This window comes from Thalassophryne amazonica, chromosome 15, assembly GCF_902500255.1.
Source record: "Thalassophryne amazonica chromosome 15, fThaAma1.1, whole genome shotgun sequence".
NCBI lineage: Eukaryota > Metazoa > Chordata > Actinopteri > Batrachoidiformes > Batrachoididae > Thalassophryne > Thalassophryne amazonica.
Window position 1 is genome coordinate 73,655,016 of NC_047117.1, and position 21,479 is coordinate 73,676,494.

Genomic DNA, 21,479 nt, shown 5'->3' on the forward strand with positions numbered 1-21,479 from the left:
CAAACAGAACTGTCTTGAACAGTAAAATGTAAAAACATGTCTTTGGATGTCATTGTTATTTTTCTTTTTGAAACAGATTGCTAAAGTCAGATGGATTGAAACTACTTTACTTTCTCGCCACCATCCCGCTCATTTAAAAACCATCTAGTGCACCATTTTGTAGTCAGGATCTCCTCTTTACGCACATCCTGTTGGAATATAAAACACAAAACCTAGTTGTCTGTGTCTAGAGAATCAACATTTGTCGTGCCTCCATGTGCCCCCCCCCTTCTCGGTCTTCCAGTGTTTTGCTGTGCGCTCGCTGGGATGGGTAGAGATGGCAGAGGAGGACTTGGCTCCGGGTAAGAGTAGCGTTGCTGTGAACAACTGCATCCGACAGCTTTCCTACTGCAAGAACGACATCAGAGACACTGTGGGCATCTGGGGAGAGGTGAGGAAGAGTGTGTGGGTGAACAGCCCAGTACTTTTTAATTTGAGGGGGCACGGTGAACCGTAATGTGACACTGATTAAATAATGGGTGGAGGGAAGGCAGAAGTAATGAAGAGAGGAGGCCAGTGTTATGACGTCTCTCTCTACAGCGGGTGTCTTAATGTGAAGCGACTGAACAGAAAAGCTTCATATCTTTTTCATTAACCTTTCATCTCTCTCACACACACACACAATCTTTTTGGGGGTGGGTTAAATCATTTATTCAAAGGCTTTCAAAGCCAAAGACCTCATATGTACATAGAGGCAGCCACACACGTAAATACATTAGATAGGATTTGTGGATTTCATGTTTCAGTGATGATTTCTGTCCGTTGTCCATCTGTGTGTCTGTCTGTCTGTCCAGGGGAAGGACATGTACCTAGTGCTGGAGAATAATATGTTGAACCTTGTTGACCCAATGGATCGCAGCGTGCTTCACTCTCAGCCAATAGCAAGTATCCGGGTCTGGGGCGTTGGCCGAGACAATGGCAGGTTGGTCACCGTTTGGGCTGCAGCCAACAGTTATCTTCATTATTGATTGATTTTTATAAATGATTTTTTAAATAAAATACTAAATCGTTTGTAAAATGTGGATTGCAATGTCACATTATTCATATTACATATTTTGTCCCACCAACTGTCCAAAAACACATTTTCAAGCTATGACAGTTTCAAAAAGGAGCAAATGGTCATATGTGGAATAGTGAGGAGTGGAAACAAGCGGTTTTGATGCCTTTGTTGGTGAGGAATGCTTTGCTAATTATGACTTTGCAGCAGATATAAAGACATTCATGTATGATAATTATGTCGCTCAGTCCTCTGTGAGATCCAGAGACACCTGGGAAGAGGGATCCTTGGGTATTACCGGGATGACTGTTTGTCAAATGTACTGATACTGTGGGAGACTAAGGTGAGGAGTATAACTTGCATTGTGAGGGAGCATCAGCGACAACATTTTGGTCATGTGGTGTGTTTCTCTTACCATGATCCATCATGCAAGTGCCTCAGTGTGGAGGACCACAGTGGTTGAAAAAGGGCAAGAGGATGTTCACACTTCACCTCTCTGCGGCAGACAGAAGTATAGCTAGTGATTGCCATGCAGGATCCATGGTGGCTGTGTTGTGTTGTGTGGTAGACATGGTGATGCACAGCACCAGTTCATGCTGCTGAAACTGACCCAACCTGATCATCTAGCTTTTGTTTTTATATTACACAACCCAACTATTAATTCATTATCAAAATATTTGACCGTTGCTGTTGATCACTTAAACTAATTTCACCACTAGTCACCAAATTGCATAAAAAAGCCTTTTTACCTGATTTGTTTTTTTCTTCAATCTTTCCAGAAAGCAATTTTTGCTTTAGTCATAAACCTGAGTGGAAATGAGAAGCGGGCATACAATGTTCCTGCACTATGCACCAGGTGGCGCTGATGAGTTGGCGTGTGAATGTGCGGAAGGTCGTAAGCTACATGTTCCAAATATACTGCTGTCTGTCGCAGTGTTGCTTACTGTGAAGATCAAGCGCAGCAGTGGGGCGACACCCTCTCCTATTCCTATGTAACGCAAAAACGGAACATGACAAGGATACATGCGTCTGTGCACATGGAACAAATGCACTTGTGAATTTGACTCAGTACAAACTGATGGCTGCAGGAAAGGACATGTGACTTTGGTAGGTTAAAAATATTTAAGTTAAATTAAAAAAACATTTATAGCTGTATAAGGATTTGCATTTTTTTTCTGTTTACCACATACTAAAACAAAGTGATTTTTTTTTTTGCTGGCCTTTTGAACCTGACAGTTTCTCTTTTGAACAATTCAAAGTCTTTAGTCATGTCATATTTTATGCAGATATCTGCCCCCATCCAGCAGTGATCTCGGATACAAAAAAAACCCCCAAACTTTTTAGTGACAGTAATTCAAGTTGACACACTGTGGTGGATCTGGGAGGTGACCACTAGAGGGGGCTGTATGCTCCTGTTGCTGCTGCTGCTGCTGCTGCTGCTGCTGCTGCTGCTTCATGGATGGCTACTAAATCTAGGTTATTAGACACAGCCGATGATGTGGAACAGAGAGGTGGGTCATTGCTGTATAATTTGAGCTGACACGTAGCCACACACATGCACATATTCAACACGGAAGCACACGTGAAGGTCCGAGTATAAAAGATTGCAGCAGAACTGCAGAATTGTGCTTCTTGAGGGGAAACCCCTCTACAACCTCTGCAACTTTGTGGTCATTCACACATGCAGAGTTGGAGGCTACAGCATCTGCACACCTTTGATGATGTCACGTATCAGCACTGTGGTATATGCCTAATTCTTTTTTTTTTTAAACAAACATTCACGTAAAGCATGAGAGTGGGAGCAGCGTAAATATCTTGGCTGCAGCAGAGGGAGGAGAATAAATGGTTTAGGGGGAAAAGGGGGAGGGTTTGGCCGGAGAGAGAGAGAGAGAGGTGGGGGGGCTGACAGAGGGTATGGTTAGTGCTCAGTGGGTGTGGAGCGGACAGGTTGAAAGGAGAGTGAACGGCAGGAATAGATTCCCATACACACAATTACCTGCAGAAAGACAGCAAAACCAGAGCGCAGTGAGTATTTGATGACATTTTTTTCTTTCTCTCGGTTCTTAAGCATTTAAGCATGTTTGATTTAGTATATGAAGTATTGTTGCTGCTTTTTTAAATGTACTGAGTTATTTTAATTTCATTGCTTACATGTGATAAAGGAGCAGGAATAGAAACAGGCCTCAGTTATAGTTCGTATTGTAGATTTTTGGTTTAAAAAAATAGGGGGCAGAAATGTTTGCAGTGCAAAAAAGCTCTAGAAACTGAAAAAAGCAGTTCAGGAATGAGTCTAAGGATGAGGATCTGATAAACCACACATGCACAAAGCCAGACGTGTTTGCCCACTTACATTTTGTCATTTCCTTATCAGCTGTTAGACTGATCCGTTTGTTGATATGAGACAAGAATGAAGAAGATGCAGCAGAGCAGCGGCTCTTCCTCTCTCTCTCTCTCTCTCTCTCTCTCTCTCTCTCTCTCTGTCTCTCTCTCTCTGTCACTCTTGTACACTTGCGACAGATTGGCGTGGTTGTGTCAGTGTAGGAATGGTACCTCAGGGCCTCCTTCTTTCCCCATGTGACACAAAACTCATTATCGCAGTAGAGATTATAGATTCCCACAGCAACCTTGACATTTTCACCAGCGTTTGCATGGAAAGATTACAATAGAAATGAGATACTTCTGCTTTTCTCTCACTCGCTCTGAATTTTATCTCGTGTAATCTGGCTTTGCTCTTGTCTTTCCCATTTACATTGTTTCCTCCTCACTCGTTATATTGCTCACTGCCCTCGCTCTCCCTTTCCCCATCTTCCTTTTATGTGTCTTTTTGATACTCTCAGGCTTTTCTCAATAGCCAATTAAAGCTAACTGCGCTCATCCTGAACATATCTTTGCCTGGTATTTTTCCTTTCCTACTTTTCCTCTTTGCATCATTTCACTTCTTTTCTTTCCACATCAATGCTATGTTATGCTTTATTTTTTAAATGATCCACAGTCATGCTTTCACACCCCTTTTTAACCACATGGGTGCACACCCACGTCCTGTACACATGCTTTTAAAGTCGAGTGCTTGCATTGGATCAAATACAACAGCAGAAAGAATGAGTGTGTAATTATTAATCCTGTGTTTGTGTGAGAGGAATATTCTTGAGTGGTGGATTTGCTTTTATCTTTTCTTCTACTAACTTTTCTTTCTTTGTTTTCTGGCTTTCTTGGACACAGAGAGAGGTAAACACATTCCTTCTCCCTTTCATTCCCTCGTCCACTTACAGTATCTTTCCATCATCTCTGTTGTTCCTTGTTATTTCATTTCCTCTGCTTTTCATTTCTACCATCTTCAAAGTGATTCTTGATGTACTGCACACATGCACCTGCAGGTGGAGGAAATGAAGGTGACCTCCGCAAGGCCGTCAAGCAGATTTGATTGGTTTTGTGTGTGTGTGTGTGTGTGTGTGTGTGTGTGTGTGTGTGTGTGTGTGTGTGTGTGTGTGTGTGTGTGTGTGTGTGTGTGTGTGTGTGTGTGTGTGTGTGTGTTCTGCGTGATGAAAGTCTACAATTACAACCCTAAAACATAACAGGACAGTATGGGCATGCACATTAAAAAATAATAAAAACCCGGCAATGATTGTTGCATTTACATTGACTTTTATTTCATTGCAGATAATATGAACCTAAGATATTTCATGTTTTGTGGAGTCAAGCTAATTTCAGTTGTTAATAAACATTAATTTCTTCTCTTCAGGCCTGCAACACATTTCTAAAAAAAAAAAAAAAAAGTTGGGACACTAAGCATTTACTACTTTGTGATTTTGTCATTCCTCCTCACAACAATTAAAGCATTGTTTTGTCATTGAGGATAGATACCAAGTGATGAAGTGTTTCAGGTGTTATTATATTTTTAAGTTCTGTACACATTCTCTATTGGGGACAGGTCAGAACTGCAGACAGTCCATTCCAGTAGCTCTAGCCTCTTCTTCCACAGTCATGCTGTTGTAATGTGTGCAGAATGTGGTTTTTCTTGTTGAAAAATGCATGGTCGTCCCTGTCATCTTGAAGACACCAAATGTTGCTCTAAAATCTCAATATACTCTTCTGCATTAATGCTGCCATCATAGAAGTGTGAATTACCTTTGCCAAGAGCACTGACACAGCCTCATAACATGACAGCCCCTGGCTCCTTAAAGACTCAACCTTTTCATTACTACTACTTTTGGACCAAATCATGACATTACAGTCACCTGTTGATATCACCTGTTTGAAATAATAACATTATTATTATTTATTTATTTATTCAATCTCATTACTAGTCCAAAATGCCCCCTGCCCCAACTTTTTTTGTGTTGCTGGTCTGAAATGCAGGAATATTAATATTAATTATTCTTAAGGTACTTAACAAATTAAATTAATTTGACCTGACAATACACAAAATACCTTGGGTTCATAATTTCTGGCATTAAATTGAAGTCAAGGTTAGTCATTGTAGGTTTGTTGATTTATTTATTTATTTATTTTGCGATTTCCATACCTTCCCAACTTTTTCTAATTTGGGGTAGCAAGAATCATCCATTCCATTTAACCAGGAATCTCTGCAGCCCAGACACAAGCACACAAACAGTGCATTGTGACAACTGCTTGGTTTCTTTCTATTTAAACTGAACACTGTTTGGAGGCAGGTTGGTTGTGCATCTGAGATCACAAACAGGATGCATCCAGGACTACCAACACAGAGGGCATTCACACTGTTGAGATATCCCATAATTCCTTGTGCACCAGAGAGTTGCTGCAGTCTAAACAACATAGACAATCCACATGAAGACAATTGCAAATGAACATTATACTACCAAATTATAATTTTTCATGCCTTTCATCACATTTATAAGACACTGCATTCATGAGACCCTGAAAACGTGCTAACACAAATATTCCGTGTCTGGTACGTTTAACCTGTGTGGATCTTCATAAACGCAGACCGAAAGTCTGGGTGTGGGACAAGCACAAAACGGCAATATTTGCATATAATGATGCTGAAAAAAGGTGAAAAAGTCATCATAGACTACTAGAACAAATTTCTTAACACACTTTCATTGTAAAAATAACTATAAAAGTGTGAAATTTCCCCTTTTCTCTGTTTTTCATACAATATGATAAAAGGACATAATAAGTGCCCGTAGTCTAAGAATCACCCGTATCTGTATGCTGTGAAACTGTTGAACTTGTAGAGGCATTCATTTATCTCTGCAGTGACATTCATGTCTCTGGGTCCTTGGCCTTTGAGATCAAGATATGCCTGAGAAAAGGTTACGGCATCATGAGGCTGCCCGACAGAGGCGATTGGCGATGCTGATATCTTTGCAGCAGTATAAGGGTCCAACTCTTTAGAGTCTTGGTGCTTCCTGTCTCACTGAATGGTTGCGAGCATGGACGCTAACCAATGACCTGAGGTGAAGACTGGATGTCTTTGGGACTTGGTCTCTTTGGAGGATCCTTGGGTACTGCTGGGCTGACTTTGTGTCAAATGAATGGTTACATGGGGAGACTCTGATGAGGATTGTCACCTAGCCAAGACCACGTGGACGCCCACCTTTCACATAGCTGCAGCAAATAGGTGAATACATTTTAAGATGTGGGGATGGACCAGTTATCTACCTGGTGGGATTCCATCCAGGACCTATTCCAGAAGATGTAGTGAAGCGCGGCACCAGCACATGCTCCCAGACTTTACTTCTTGACATCTTCTTATGAAAATCTGCCTGTGTTGAACTTTATTTTTCTTTGTAAATGACCTGTAGTCTACCTGAGGTTTCAGTTTTGTTTCCATGTGTAAATCGGTAAACAGACTGGCAGAATAGAATGGTGCACATTCATCCTCCCACTGAATGATTCCCGGTCTACATATTTCTGTGCAGTAGTGGTTAAACTCACTGCAGCTATATTTTTCCCCTAAAACATTCCTCGTTCCCTCTTTTATCCCTTCATCCTTTTTTTTTTCCATTGCTTCTGTTCAGCGGTATTAAATAGTTTTCGGCTTCAGTGGGCCCAAGGGAAAAATCTTCCCCGCTGTCACTGTGTTCTCTCTGTTGCCTCGCACCACTCTAGTGATCTCTGGGGATTATTGACCTGTGCGTCTCCCTTATTCAACAAACTGATAAAGGTCAGATCATCTCTCATCTGTCTCGAAGTGGTCTGAATCCCAAATTAGGGTACACACGTCATCTTCGCCATCCCTCATTGACATCATTTCTCACTGTTATTCGTCTCCTGTGCATCTTCACTAACCCTGTGAGTTTTTCCTCCACAGAGACTTTGCATATGTGGCGCGAGATAAAAACACCAGGATTCTGAAATGTCATGTGTTCCGCTGTGACACGCCGGCCAAAGCCATCGCCACCAGCCTGCATGAGATCTGCTCCCGGGTGAGTGGTCCAAACACACGGTCGACTTAGGATTTGACAAAGAACCTTAGGTACAGTATAGAGTCTACCAAACGCATCTGAACATTTTAGACTCTGAAATTTATTACAAAATTGGCATGTTACATCAGAAGGGGCGTTCAGTGTAAAATATGAAAATGACACATCACAAATAAATAATATTATTCAGAATGCTTCCTCAGCTGTATTCATTCTGTAAATGCAGTGGCTGTGGAAGGAACATGTGTTGCCTAATCACATTTATTTTCCAGGCTCTAAGCACTCATTCGGGTACAGCATCTGCCTTCTTTAAAGGACGATCTTAAAATAACATAAAAAACAAATATGAATTTCAAAACATAAAAGGCATTAAATCTCTTAAATACAATTACAAGAGGCTGTCTCAGCTCTGCGTGCACTCTCTATAGAACAACACAAACAGGATTACCAAAGCAGCATTCATATCATGTTTTTACAGTCTCTGCTATATTTCCTGAAGTTGCTTTTATGGGTATGGGGTCAGTATGATTTTGTTTACTTTTATAAACTTTTGATTTAAGGTGGAATTTAATGTTTGTCAATATTAAAAACTTTATTGTAGCTGCTGATCCTTTGCTATCAAATATCATGTGTGAACAAGCTGTAAAAAAAAAAAAAGGCCTTTGACTAAATGCTTCACATTTTATTGCCGACATAAACGACATCGAGCTTAACACCAATCATCACGTGAACTGGGTAGTTAAGCAACATGGAAAGATTTGGTCCCAGCAAGAGAGATTTGCAGAAAATGTGCAGATTTTCTTTGTGTGTAAGTGATCATTCACAGTGAGATTGTCTGCTTTTGTTTTTGCTCAGCGCCTTTGCAAAGGTTGCGTTATAGGACCGTTTTGTGATCCGGTTAATGTGTATGCACAGGGGAAATCGGCAGCCAGCATTTCCCATCACCTCTTTCTTGGTGGCTCTTTCATTGTGTTGTTTTTTCTGCTACCATCACTTTTTCACATTTATCTTTTCATTTCTTCTTCTCTTGTGTTTGTGTTACGACATACTAATCGTGCTCACTTTTTTACATCATATTTCATAGTACTCTTTTGTCCACCGTCTGTCCCCCAGATAATGACGGAGAGAAAGAATGCCAAAGCGATGGCTGGTTGCTCTCTTCAGGACAGGATGCAGGCAGGACTAGATCTTCCTTTGCAAGGTAGACGTAATCCATGCATGTGTGCGTTTGACTATCAAGCATGTTGCTCATCCATAAAAATGATTTTTTTTTGTCATCACTTGGTACATTTCTCTCCTGTTTGTTCTGCACTATTGTCAGTAATGCGTTATGAGACGAAGTGTCTTTCAACAGTAGGATTGAAGTGCACCTGCAGCATTAATCCCTCTTGCAGAATAAAGAGTGCTGTGATTTTGTCTGTGCAAGAAAGCATTTGTCAACCCCTAAATAAACCGAAGCATCAGAGCAGCATCACGTTCATCATATTGTTCCGTCAGTAGGCTGTTTGACGGCTTCTACTTTTCATCTAAAAATATATGTTCGATCTGATAGGACTGGTAAAAAGAGAGGTGCATGTTAAGCTGGCAGGCTGCACCTCCTGACAGTGTTGTGGTTCTTTACATTAAAGTAAATTCTTTTTGATAATCTACTGAATGTTGCCGATGGAACTTCTTCCCTAGCAGAGTTCCCCACACCAAAGACTGAGCTGGTCCAGAAGTTTCAGGTGCTCTATCTTGGGATGATGCCGGTGGCCAGACCAATAGGTTTGTTGGACACACAGAAGAAAACACACACACTTGCACTTTAATGAAATGCTAAGCATGTAGGTTCACAAAATTTTTTAACCTCTTCTGCTTCAGGCATGGACATATTGAATGGAGCAATAGACAGCCTAATTGGAACTTCCAGCAAAGAGGACTGGACTCCAGTAGCTCTCAACGTGGCAGACGCTACTGTCACCATTAGCAAGGACAAGGTCAACTGTCATCACAGCCTTATGCCTTTTTTTTGTTATTGCCCCCACCACAGTGGCTATGTTTGTTTATCAGTCTGTCTGATTGTCAGCAGAATAGCTCCAAAAAATCATGAACAGATTTCAGTTAAATTTGGTGGAAAGTAAGGCTTTGGACAAGGGTGAATATTACGTTTGAAAGCAAATGTTTTAATTAAAATTTTTATTATGCCCCATTGATCACATGTTCTGTGGATTTGGGTGGAAGTCTCTAAGCTCAGGAAAATGGTGTCTCGAAATGATTTAGAGCTTATTATTCATGCTTTTGTGTCAACACGTTTAGACTATTGTAACAGTTTGTTTTCATGTCTAAACAAGGAGGAGTTGCGTCGACTGCACTTGGTACAGAACTCTGCAGCAAGAATTCTGATGCAAGCTAAAAGAAGGACTCATATTTCCCCAGTTTTAAAGGAGCTTCATTGGCTGCCAGTGTCCTTCAGGATCAATTTTAAAATTTTGGTTTTAACTTTTAGAGCTCTACATGGCCAGGCGCCTCCCTATATCTGTGACCTCATCCAGCCTTATGCCCCTGCCAGGGCTTTGAGGTCTGTGGACCAAAATCTGTTGATGGTTCCTCGCACCCATTTTGCAACCAGAGGAGAGCGATCCTTCCAGGCTGTTGCTCCCAGGCTTTGGAATGGTCTCCCGCTCTCTCTGCGCTCACTGGACTCTGTCGATACTTTTAAAAGCCAACTTAAGACTTTCTTTTTTACTCAAGCGTTTGCTTAGCTTTTGGGCTGCTCTGCTATCCTATGTTATGTTTTATGTTTTTATGTCTCGGCCATTGTCTGATGTTTTGTGTGGTGTACTGTGCTTTTATGTTGTGAAGCACCTTGTGGCTCTTGTCTGTGAAAGGTGCTATATAAATAAAATTTACTTACTTACTTACTTACTTAACTCTTCCTCTATCTGATTCGGTCTGTTGAGGATATGCATCGGGGCTGCATGAGTTTTTTTTTTTTTTTTTTACATTTTTCCTTTTTTCATCAATGGACAAAACAAAACACCAGCACATCGCTTACGAAGTGCAAACATCATGACGGTGCAATCAAGTAGGTAAATGTGCCACAACCAGAACCTTCACAAATGTCTAACACCAATACCCCAACCGTAGGCCCTCCAAAATCATAGCAGTTAAAATAAATAATAGTAGTAATAATAATAAAAAAAACACGCTCCCATGAGAGTCACTTCAATCAGGTCCAATATTTTCAAGGATCTAAGACAGGAAGTACATGGTTGCCACACTTTTACAAACCCATCACTCTAAGACTAAACTTGATTTTTCAAGTTTTAAGAAAAATATGTTTCAACCGTAAAGAAATAGATGGGAGATGTGGAACTTTCCAGGATAATGATATTCTGCGATGTGCTAGCATTGAGATAAATGCAGTCACATCCACCTGTGAGTTAGTAAGGGACACCGTGGGGACTCCAGGAACTCCAAAAAACAGCGATCAGCGGACAAGGCTCCAGCCTGATGCCGAGAACATGAGAGATTACTTCAAAATACAAAATCCAATATGGCTGAAGTTTGGGGCATGACTTAAATCACAGGGAGAGAAGTTACATCTGTCACACAGATCAGTGACATTGGGATGAATTTTGGATAACATGGACTTTGACAAATGCAGTCTGTGCAGTCTTGCACAAGATGATGACATACAAATTCTGTCAACTGTGTTATCTTAGAAACCTTCCCCGAATTCCAGTCTCAACTCTTGTTCCCAACTACAGATAATTTTATTGAGTGGATGATTGTCCATCGAACAAACAAGATTATATATCTGCAATATAAGAGCTTTCTTATGGGACATGAGTTCAAAGAGGTCCTCCCAAGGATGTTTAAGGGGCTGAGAGGGGAACTCCGGAAAAATAGTAGGCGCACAATGTCTAAAACCAAATAAATAACATGAGGGCAAGCCATATAAAGAAGACATATCATAAAATTAAGAATGGTATTATCCTTAAAAAGATCACAGAAACTTTTAATGGCATCCTTACTCCATTGAGGAAATGCAGTGTCTAAGAAGGAGGGAGGAAAGAGGTGATTCTTACATAATGTGTCAAGAGCAGAAGCAGAAACACATTTGAAGTGAAAATGAAATTGATACCATATTTTAAGGGGAGGTGATGGTCTAGTGGTTAAGGTGTTGGGCTTGAGACCAGAAGATCCCCGGTTAAAATCACCGCCTGACTGGAAAATCACTAAGGGCCCTTGGGCAAGGTCTTTAATCCCCTATTGCTCCCAGTGTGTAGTGAGCACCTTGTATTGTAGCACCCTGACATTGGGGTGAATGTGAGGCATAATTGTAAAGCGCTTTGAGCGTCTAATGCAGATGGAAAAGCGCTATATAAATGCAGTCCATTTATCATTTAAGAGGCAAGTACAACAGGATTATCTATGTACCGAGACAGGGACACAGGGAGGGATGAAAATAATAAGGCAGGAAGAAAGGTAGACAAGCAGGACTGAGCTTCTAATTGACCCCAAGATATATGAGGATCTTTTAGCCAGTAAATTATTGTTGAATATTAGCTATCCAATAATAAAACATCAAATAAATAAAGGCAGACCTCCACTGAGCGGTGATATGACATTTTGACAGTATGCTAAACTTACCGGGAAAATGCCATAGGGGACAATATTATACAGTATTGAGCACCTTTTGTCAGTGTTAATGACCACATTCTCTTTTTCTTTTCTCTTGCACGTTTGGGGGGGAAGGTTTACTTGTGGCACATCAGAAGTAATTTTGCACCTTCAGGTTAAATAAGTCTTTCATGATTTAAATTGAAATGCATTTTCTTAAACCTCTTGCTGACTCTGTTGCATTTTGTTTTAAATTCTGACCACGGTGAATTACAGTAAACAAGAACTTCACTCAGCTTGCTAATTAGCCTTGCTAATTGCCTCATTAGTGCAGCTAGAACAATTATTTTACCAATATGACACATTTCTATCAAGTATGTGAAGTTATTTTCAAAATAACATTGAATTCAGAAAGGAACTGAGTGGTGCAACATTTTTCCTCCTCTTTCACTCATTCTTCAAAAACACGCTTATTATGTTGCTTTCTTCTTCTAAGCTGCAGTCATCTGATTCTGGCATTTTCAAAGCCCAGTATACTTTGAAATTGATATTGAGCCATGTGTAGATGAGAACTGATAAATCTGGGGCCTTGGCATGGGCATACATTCCCTGAGTATCATGTAGTTTCTTTAGCAAAGTACAGAGACTGTCAAATTAAATCTAGCCCCCAGTACAACTACAGGTGTTTCTACCAGTTTCCTACTTGGTTTCAATCTATTTGGTGGCCGTAGCTCAGTGGGTAGAGAGGACGTCTTTGCTGAATTGTGCTTAGAAAAGATGTAGGCTACACTTACGAGCAACATATAGCAACATACGAGCAACACATCGTAGCAACATCATGGTAATGATGCAACCAATGGGTAGTCATGGTTGAAAGCTGGAATGCCACTACTTAGAACAGTCACAGTGAACAGCGTAGCGAACTACAACAAGAGAAATGAATTTTCCTTTCTGTATACTCTACACAACTCTATTGTGTCTACCTAGGATGAACAAGAAGTGCTGGTGGAGTGTCGCGTGCGCTTCTTGTCTTTCATGGGTGTCGGACGAGACGTGCATACGTTTGCCTTCATCATGGATGCTGGTGGTCATCACTTTGACTGTCATGTCTTCTGGTGTGAGCCCAATGCTGGCAGCGTCTCAGAGGCGGTGCAGGCAGCCTGTATGGTGAGTGAGTCTGAAGATTAGTTGACTGCAGGTTGTGCTATTGATCACACAACAGAAGTTTGAATATATGGACACAAGCACCCACAAACACACAGGCACTAAAACTGATTCACGATGACAAGAGGTATTGATCGTTACTATTGATCGGACCTACCAGCCTGCACCCACCTCTCTTTCATACTTACACACACACACACACACACACACACACACACACACACACACACACACACACACACACACACACACACACAGATGCTGCCACGGGTGTGCACTCAGCAGCCGTATGTCTCTGATATTTACAATGTGTGTCTCTGCTTCCACCCTTTCTCTCCCAGCTAAGGTACCAAAAGTGTCTCGTAGCTCGACCTCCATCCCAGAAGGCCTGCGGCTCCTTGCCCCCAGGAGACTCGGTGTCCCGTCGAGTCTCGACGAGTGTGAAAAGAGGTGTCCTGTCTCTCATAGACACCATCAAACAGAAGAGACCCGTCACAGAGTTGCCACAGTAGCCATAGTCCACTACTGCCAGCTTCACCATGACCAAAGTCACCATGATAACCAGTTGCATCTCATGCCAAAAACATGTCAGTGGGAATACACCAACTCCTTTGCCACCACAGACCCCAGTAACCATGGCAACACTATAAAAGCCAGTGGTCTGAGAAGCCCTGTCATATTTCTTTCACTTTCTGGAGTAAATTGGAGTTTTGCCTCAAGAATCATTTGGGAATTGAGTCTTTCATCTCCCAAACAGTAATTCAAGTCTGTCTCCTCAAAATGACATGAATGGAGACCGAGAAGCAAAGTGTACTGGCAACCTTAGAACCAATGCGGCAGCCATCACACAGTCTGAGTGACGAATGTGAAGGATGTGATGATGATGGAGGTAGCTCTCTCCTCCCTCCACAGAGGAGGTGCAAGGTGAGAGTCCGAACTGAAGAAACTGATGAACAAAAATGTAGGACGTGCACCTACTACAACCGCATCACACGTGATGCTCCTCTCTGAACAAACTGTTGATCTGTTCATGCTCTCGTATTTGTGTCTGTGCCTGTGCTGCCAGCATGCCCTGATGCCCGAACACGCCCTCCTTTTTTAAAAAAAACTGTATTAAATCCAAACTACAATTTTGTCCACATGCACAATATGAATGCACTCCTGCATGAAAATTTGTCTTTGCAAATCACTATTAACTTGAAAATGTAGAGGAGCCTCATTATGCACCATCAACAAGCTTCAATGCGGAGCACGTAATAAATATTTAAATACGTGAAAACAATCATCCAGACATCACTGTCGGTATTTCAGTGGCCTGTTAGCAGCGGCATGTGCTGAACGTGCCTCTGCTCATTATGACGGCAACTTAAATAGATCAGTATCTAATAAACAGCAATTCAGCACCAGTGCGCACCGCATAGAAAGACCCACGCTGATCATTGTGCAGCATTGTCAGTCCTTATATCTCCATATTTATAGCTGCACCAAGTGGTCAGTTATTAATCATTTAATGTATAAAACAGTAAAAAATAAAACCTCATCACAATTTCTCTGAGCCTGTTTTAATTTTATATATAACAGCAATAAAAAGCCCTTCTTGGGTGCAAGGAGGACACAATAAGAAACTAATTCGAAACCACTGCAGAACAGAGCGCCACGTTTGAGAAGGAAATTACTTGAACAGTTAATCGATCATTTAATTTCTGCTGGCCGCCTAATTCTTTCATCTCATTTGTTAGCGTACGAATGTTACCTGTACACCTACCAATAGTTTAAATTACTTCAATTAACATAAACCGGCTAATATTTGACCCCACTGGCATTGAGGCTCATTGTGACTGTTCGCTCAATGTAGGTAATATAACTTGAAGGGTCTTTGGTAAATTTGGCTTAATTTGACAACATTATAGCCATTATTTTCATGTCTCTAAAATGTCTGTACATGTATGTCAGATTTTCTGTCGACATGCACAGAATTCTACTGGAACGTTCATTATTAAGTCTCAGTTTTTGTTTTGTCGAAATCTGCGTAACGCTTCGTTCAAGCCCAACAAGTTATAAATGAGGCTCCTGCTTGTCCTTTTTGGCCCCTTTATGCCTCTTGTTTCTTCCTCTTTGTCTTCAGTAAATCTAACATGAATAGAATGAAAGAACCCCACCTGTGGCTGTCACATCAGTAAGCGATGCATGAAAAAATGGAGGAAGCCGCTGCTACAAATGAAAAGATTCATCCCTGGTGGCAGCTGGCCGCTCACTCTAACTGTTCAATCCTACATGAACTTTTGATAGAAAACGTAAGCATTCTACACAAAAACCAGACGCTCACTGCTGCTGTTTGTGTCTGCTCAAGATGCGAGAAATCAAACAGCAACCTTGGTTTTCCTGTCGTCATAGCTTTTATGTTCTCATCAATTGTGCAAGAATTAATCGGACTCTCCGGGAGGGTTGAAACGAGTGGTGACCTTTCACCTGAAGCATGCTTCATGTCCTGTACGTCTTATTGTTAATGTGCCTCGGAATACGACAGAGGACAGCCATAAACCAGGAGGAGTAGCAGGGATGGACAGAGTATTACCCTTCTTCTTCTGCTTCATTGCTCTCGGGCCAGTATGAGACTGAGATGCATCAGCATGCTGCTGATACATATGCTCGAGGGAATCCCACCTCAGTACACATCCTCTGAGACTTTTTGCCCATTAATAGAAGGGGATTTGCGACTTTATTCCTGCATAGAAGAAGACAGGAGGAATGTGCGTTTTTACCGCGCTGAGGCTACGCGGATGGATACAGCCGAAATTAACTGTGAGGAGGAGAGCGGCTTCATCTCCGGCTTTGACTGTTTGCTGGAGGAAAACGTTTGGACTCACGCTAACTTTTAGCGCTGCTGTCTGTCAGTGTCCAGGCTTCTTGCCACCTGAAAGCAGCGTCTCTCTTTTTCTCCTTTATGATGTGCCACCTGATCACACTCACTGTTTTTGCACATATCTCAGTTCAATTCATTATTCTGACATATCACACTTTTAAAAGAGTCGAACTCCAAACTGCAACATTGTTTTGTCTCTCCACTCAGACCTTTTGGATTTAAGCGTATCGAGCACATTTCATTCTTGTTCCCTCTGTAGGTGCATCTTACATTTAAGTCTGCGTGTAACAGGGATGTTGAAAATGTGAATGAGCTATTGTGTGTTTGTCTGTGTGCACACATTATCCTAATTAATGCATCATTTCTGCATTTCTAGTCATTGCTATAAGCTAGATTTATTTTCTTGCAATGAAATGCCTTTTTATGAGAGTTCACCAAATGGCCAAAGTGTAAAATATGAATATACATTGTTGTAGATAAGGAAATTGCAAGAGCAAATAATGAAAATGGAGAGAAGTGGTCAGTTGTCAATTAAGTTGATACTGAAATTAACTGAGCAGTTATCTATGCATTCTTTTAATCTTGAGAAACAGAGCGTTGTATCAAGCCTTGCATGCCCTTAGATGGCTGAAAGAATGACTGTATGTAATGAACAGAAATATTTTTTATTTTATTTATTCTATTTTATAATGGTATATACTGATTTTATTATTTGGAGCTAGTAAAGCCTCCTGACTCATCTTTTTGATCCTTGGTTCAGTCAAGAAGCTCCACTTTGCAGGAAAACTAAAGGCAGAATAAGGAATATATCTTCACTTTGTACCGTGCACTGAGAGACGGGAGTTCACTGCTGGTTTGTGCACCCAGCTGCACGAAGGAGGAGGATGGGGCCAGATGAAGTGAACTCCCAGCATCTCCGTTAAATTCACACTTATCAACCAAACCACACATGCAGACACACACCATTTTTCACAGATGGATGTGTCGGCTTTTGTTTGCTGCTCACTGATTTGTACACTTCATCAATGTAACCTGTTGTGAGAATAAACAGCATCGTAAAATAGACCACTGGGCCGTCGTGTGTCTGTCTGTTTATTATGGCTGCAACCGTGCATTGATTCATGATCAATAACTTTTATTGTTGATTAATCATTCAACACGTAATTACAGAAAACATTTGCTCATTGCCAAAGTCTTGTTACCGGCAAAGATGACAGATAAGATGCTACACGAGTCTGCACCCTCGTGTGGTTTCAAACTGGGTGAATATTTTTAAACTTGCTGACAACCGCACTGGAACCAAACCCAGGACCTGACCATGATGGGAAAAAAAGAGTGAAAGCTAACCAAAGTGCCAATTCTATCAATATTTAATTAATATGAACCAAACACAAGATTGGAGCTCTGTATATACATGCATATGTATCCTTAAATAGTTTTCCTTCGTGCACATCTTGTGTAATGGTTTAAAAGTTGCACTTGCACAGCTCATGGGCAGAGGGACGGGAAGGGTGATTTGCAGGGGTTGTAATGAAGTGAACAGTAATGTAAAGCTGACAGGATTGGAAAGAAACCCTGGAGTAGTAGAGGTTGTGGGGGAGGAATAGAGGAGAGAACTCGAGAAGATGCCTCAGAGTTCTGTTTGTAGTTCCAACTCCACCTGTCGAAAATCAAAATCTTTAGATACCATAATGGATATGATTAAAAAAAAAACTCTAATCTTGATTCTACTTTTCTTGCTTTTTCCCGACAGTGTTTTTATTTTTATTTTTTTTTTTTTTACAGGGAAGTCTTCCTCCTCATGTCCTTCATCAATCTAATTATTTATTTCCAGTGAAATCCTTGCCCCTATCTACTCCCCGGAGCTGGAATCCTTCCTGTCAACTCTCCCAGTTCCCTCTGCATTTCAGGCCAGTTTGAACTCCTGCTTCCTAACCATGGCTGTCAGTCTCAGAGTAGGTATCTGTATCCATCGGGTGTGTAACCAGTCAGTGACAACAACCCAAGCTCACTGCAGCCCCACCAACTAACCTGCCAGATGTGACACACGAGGTCCAAGAGAAGGCGCAATCCATTATCTGCATCATCAGTTGACTCATTCTGGTTCTTTCTCTTTCCTTCCTTGGTTTGGTTTTGGGTTGTCTGGTGACATCCCTTGGGAAGTTGGTGAGGGGTTGGGGGTGATCCAAAGTGGGTCCTTGTATCATTTTTAGATGATTGAGTTTGAGTGTTTTTTTTTTTTTTACTGTTCCCTTATTTTAATGGACTGCATTTATATAGCGCTTTTCCATCTGTATCAGACGCTCAAAGTGCTTTACATTGATGCCTCACATTCACCCATTCACACAGACAGGTTGCTGCCATGCAAGGCGCTCACTGCACACCGGGAGCAACTTGGGGATTAAGGTCCTTGCCCAAGGGCCCTTAGTGATTTTCTGGTCAGGCTGGGGTTTGAACCAAGGATCCTCTGGTCTGAAGCCTTAACACTTAACCACTAGACCATCACCTCCTCCCTCATTTTAGCCTTTAGATTGAGTTCTGTTTTGGTATTTATTCACTGATCTTGTCCTCCCCATGTGGCTAACTTTTGGGAGGATCATTTATGTACTCAGCCTGTCTCACTCTTCTCTGTCTCACTCTGGTGTCCATTGGTGGGGTTGCACTATTCTGTGTTTTTTGTTGTTGATGTCTTTTTTTTTTTTTTTTTTGCACACCTTGAGTCCTTGATTCAGTTAATTGTTTGCCTTCTGTTTCTTTATTGTCTCACTTTATTTCAGTTTCTCACTTTCTCCATATCTTTGTTGGGTTAAACTCTTTTTTTTTTTGCCTTCCATTATCTCCTCCCAGTAATAGTTTACGCAGCATCTGCAAATTTTCATATGGATCACCATTTATTTTGGTAATAAAATAAGCTCTTTTACGCTGGATGCCCTTTGCTGCAGCTCCGCATTGCATAACACAGGCAGTCTTAAACCAAGAACCTTCGTTTAGGAAGCACGTGCACTGACTGCTTGCTTGCAGCACTGACTGCCATTCCTAATAATCATTAATGATCATTTATTTCAAAAATAAATTTCTCATTTTTTGCATTTATTCTTTGTGCGCTTTGTCTGTACTTTGCGTTCTAAAACTTATGTTGGGATGGCTGTTGCAAAGCCACCTGCTATACACTTTGATTTGACATAGCTTTTATGCCAGATGCCCTTCCTGCTACGACTCCAGACCTACAAGGAGAATAGACATCGGTGGACCTTCGCCACAGGGATTAAAGTTCTCCATCACTTGAATGGATTTCCATCCACCCTGACACAAAATCAGGGCTGGGCAACAGTGGTTAGTGAAATATAATCTTGTTCAGCAGGAGAACAATTTGCTGTTTTCTTAGCTGTTTCTACCTTGTCTTACCTTAAATTCAAGGATGAAATCGCAAAAGGGTTTCTATAGAAAGTTAGATGAACAGTTTATGATTTTTTTTTTTTTTTGCTTTAATCTGTGCAACCGAAGTCCTTCTTGCTGTGACAAGTTTCAATCTAAAACTACATACATCTAAACGAGTGACGAACAGAATGTTTTTACAGTTCACTAAGTTAAGATGATTACAGTTGACTAACTACAAAATAAAACTCAAAAATCAGTTTGCTTCATTGTCTAGTTTGTCTGAACTTGACAAAAAGACGGAGAAGGAGGCCCGTGACAAAGTTGTGGAGCCAAACCCACTCCTGCTGCTTTGAGAGCAGGAGGTCAGGGAAGTAATGGGAGGCAGGACAAAGTCAACAGGCTTTGTCTGCACCTCCTCCTGTGCAACAACCTTTCCTTGGGCTTTAACGGGCCTTTTGGGTTCAGCTGCACCATTCAATATTTTCTTCTTTGCTGTCTCAGACTCTGTATTCTGCCTCCGTACCCGATCAGACGTGGTTTGGAGAACAAGACCAGGACGGACTGGAAAAAGTGGCTTTCCAGATACGGCTTTCTGTGACTTTATCTTGAGCGAAGCGTTGTTGAACGTGTCCACATCCAATGAGGCTGGAGTGGCGCGATGGGAGGCTTTGTCAGAGGATGCTAGTGGCAGCGTAACGGGAGGCAACTTCTTGGTTTTGCTTTTTATTTGCTTGTTGTGATGTTGGTTGACCTTGCTTTTTCTTAGCTTCTTCAGGAGACTTTTAGTATGATGCATGGAGGCTGTGCCACTTTGGTGAGATTGCTTTGAGCGCCGTTTGAGCTTGTGCTTTTGTTTTTTATGTCCTCTCTTCTTCCTTCTTTCATTTCCTCCCTGGCCTTCCTCTGTGTTAACGTCCTCTTCTTCCTCTCTACCCTTGAGGTCCACGTCACCTTCCTGATGTTCTTTGAGGGCTAAATGTCCAATTGGAAGGATGCAGTCCGTTTCCAGGTCTTGTCCATCTTGCTTTTCTGTCTGTTCTGGTGTCTCTCCAGTGGAACCAGATACAATTTTTCTGGTTATTTTTGATGTACCTTTCTTCTTACTTCTAACCTTTTTAGCATTTTTGGATTGCTCCTTAGCAGTTATTTCCCCCAGGAGGCCCATTGCCGCTGCCCTTGCGAGTACTTCCTGAACCGTTTCTACACGAGAAGGATCCACCTGGGGGCGATAGGGGATGGGGTGGGGGGATGTGAATATAGAGTACAACATGTTTAATCTTAAAGGCTACAGAGGAACATAGTCAAAGGGGATGTACGCAGAACCACAGACTGTACACCATATTTTCTGTATTATTAATCACATGTCTAAAAATATGTCATGAAGAGGAAAAAACATATCTAAGGTGCACCGGTCTATGAATTATGTTTAAAATGTGATTCTACCGCTTCAATCAACAAGAAGCAAAATTAATTTAATCATTACATTATTTATTTGTGATAAAAAATACTGTGCAAACAAACAGAAGCCAACAAGCTAATTAATATTATTTCACATGGCTCAAAATGTGAGTAAAAGTGCACTGTAATGTAGTGTTTGAAAACTCAATGTGTTATTTATTTGATATGCAAAAAAAAAAAAAAGTTGCCGTAGCTGACTTGCTGTTACTATTGTTGTCTCACACAGTCCAAACAAATGTTCCGAGTCGTATAAAATTTATATTTCCTCTTTGTTATTCCTATTTCTGTGTGAATGGAATGAATTAAATTGAATTAAAATCATCTAAGATGGCTGCTGCAATATTCGCGCTGAGTGAAACTCTCATCTTATTTAATGTTGTACGCTAAACTTTTAGCAGCGATCAGTTGCCTGATCTGTTGAGCCCCTTTAATGCACGATTACTGAGAAAATAAGCAGCTCATAAAGTTTAATGTCCAGACCAAAGCAAATAGTTAGGAAAACCACCGCACAGTCTACAAAAATATGATTTAATAAACACCTGAACCAAGGTTAGCCTGGTAGGTGGTT

General features: G+C 41.2%; 2 protein-coding genes across 11 annotated transcripts in view; one reads left to right on the forward strand and one right to left on the reverse strand.

The window, feature by feature from the left end:
- apbb2b (amyloid beta (A4) precursor protein-binding, family B, member 2b) overlaps positions 1-17,141 on the forward strand; it is a 149,644-nt gene extending 132,503 nt beyond the window's left edge. For 4 of the 9 annotated variants that reach the window (XM_034189203.1, XM_034189210.1, XM_034189204.1 and 1 more), the window contains 9 exons: positions 284-430; positions 834-961; positions 2,924-2,929; positions 7,332-7,446; positions 8,557-8,644; positions 9,124-9,207; positions 9,304-9,419; positions 13,036-13,215; positions 13,554-17,141. In XM_034189203.1, the coding sequence (XP_034045094.1) occupies positions 284-430; positions 834-961; positions 2,924-2,929; positions 7,332-7,446; positions 8,557-8,644; positions 9,124-9,207; positions 9,304-9,419; positions 13,036-13,215; positions 13,554-13,724 (1,035 nt within the window). In that variant the 3' untranslated portion in view covers positions 13,725-17,141. The other 5 variants (XM_034189206.1, XM_034189207.1, XM_034189209.1 and 2 more) reach the window with 5 other exon arrangements.
- A 2,563-nt stretch (positions 17,142-19,704) lies between these two features.
- Positions 19,705-21,479, reverse strand: part of LOC117527058 (putative methyltransferase NSUN7) — a 30,052-nt gene continuing 28,277 nt past the window's right edge. For both annotated transcript variants that reach the window (XM_034189215.1, XM_034189214.1), the window contains one exon: positions 19,705-20,672. In XM_034189215.1, the coding sequence (XP_034045106.1) occupies positions 19,707-20,672 (966 nt within the window). In that variant the 3' untranslated portion in view covers positions 19,705-19,706. The remainder of the gene's footprint in view (positions 20,673-21,479) is intronic.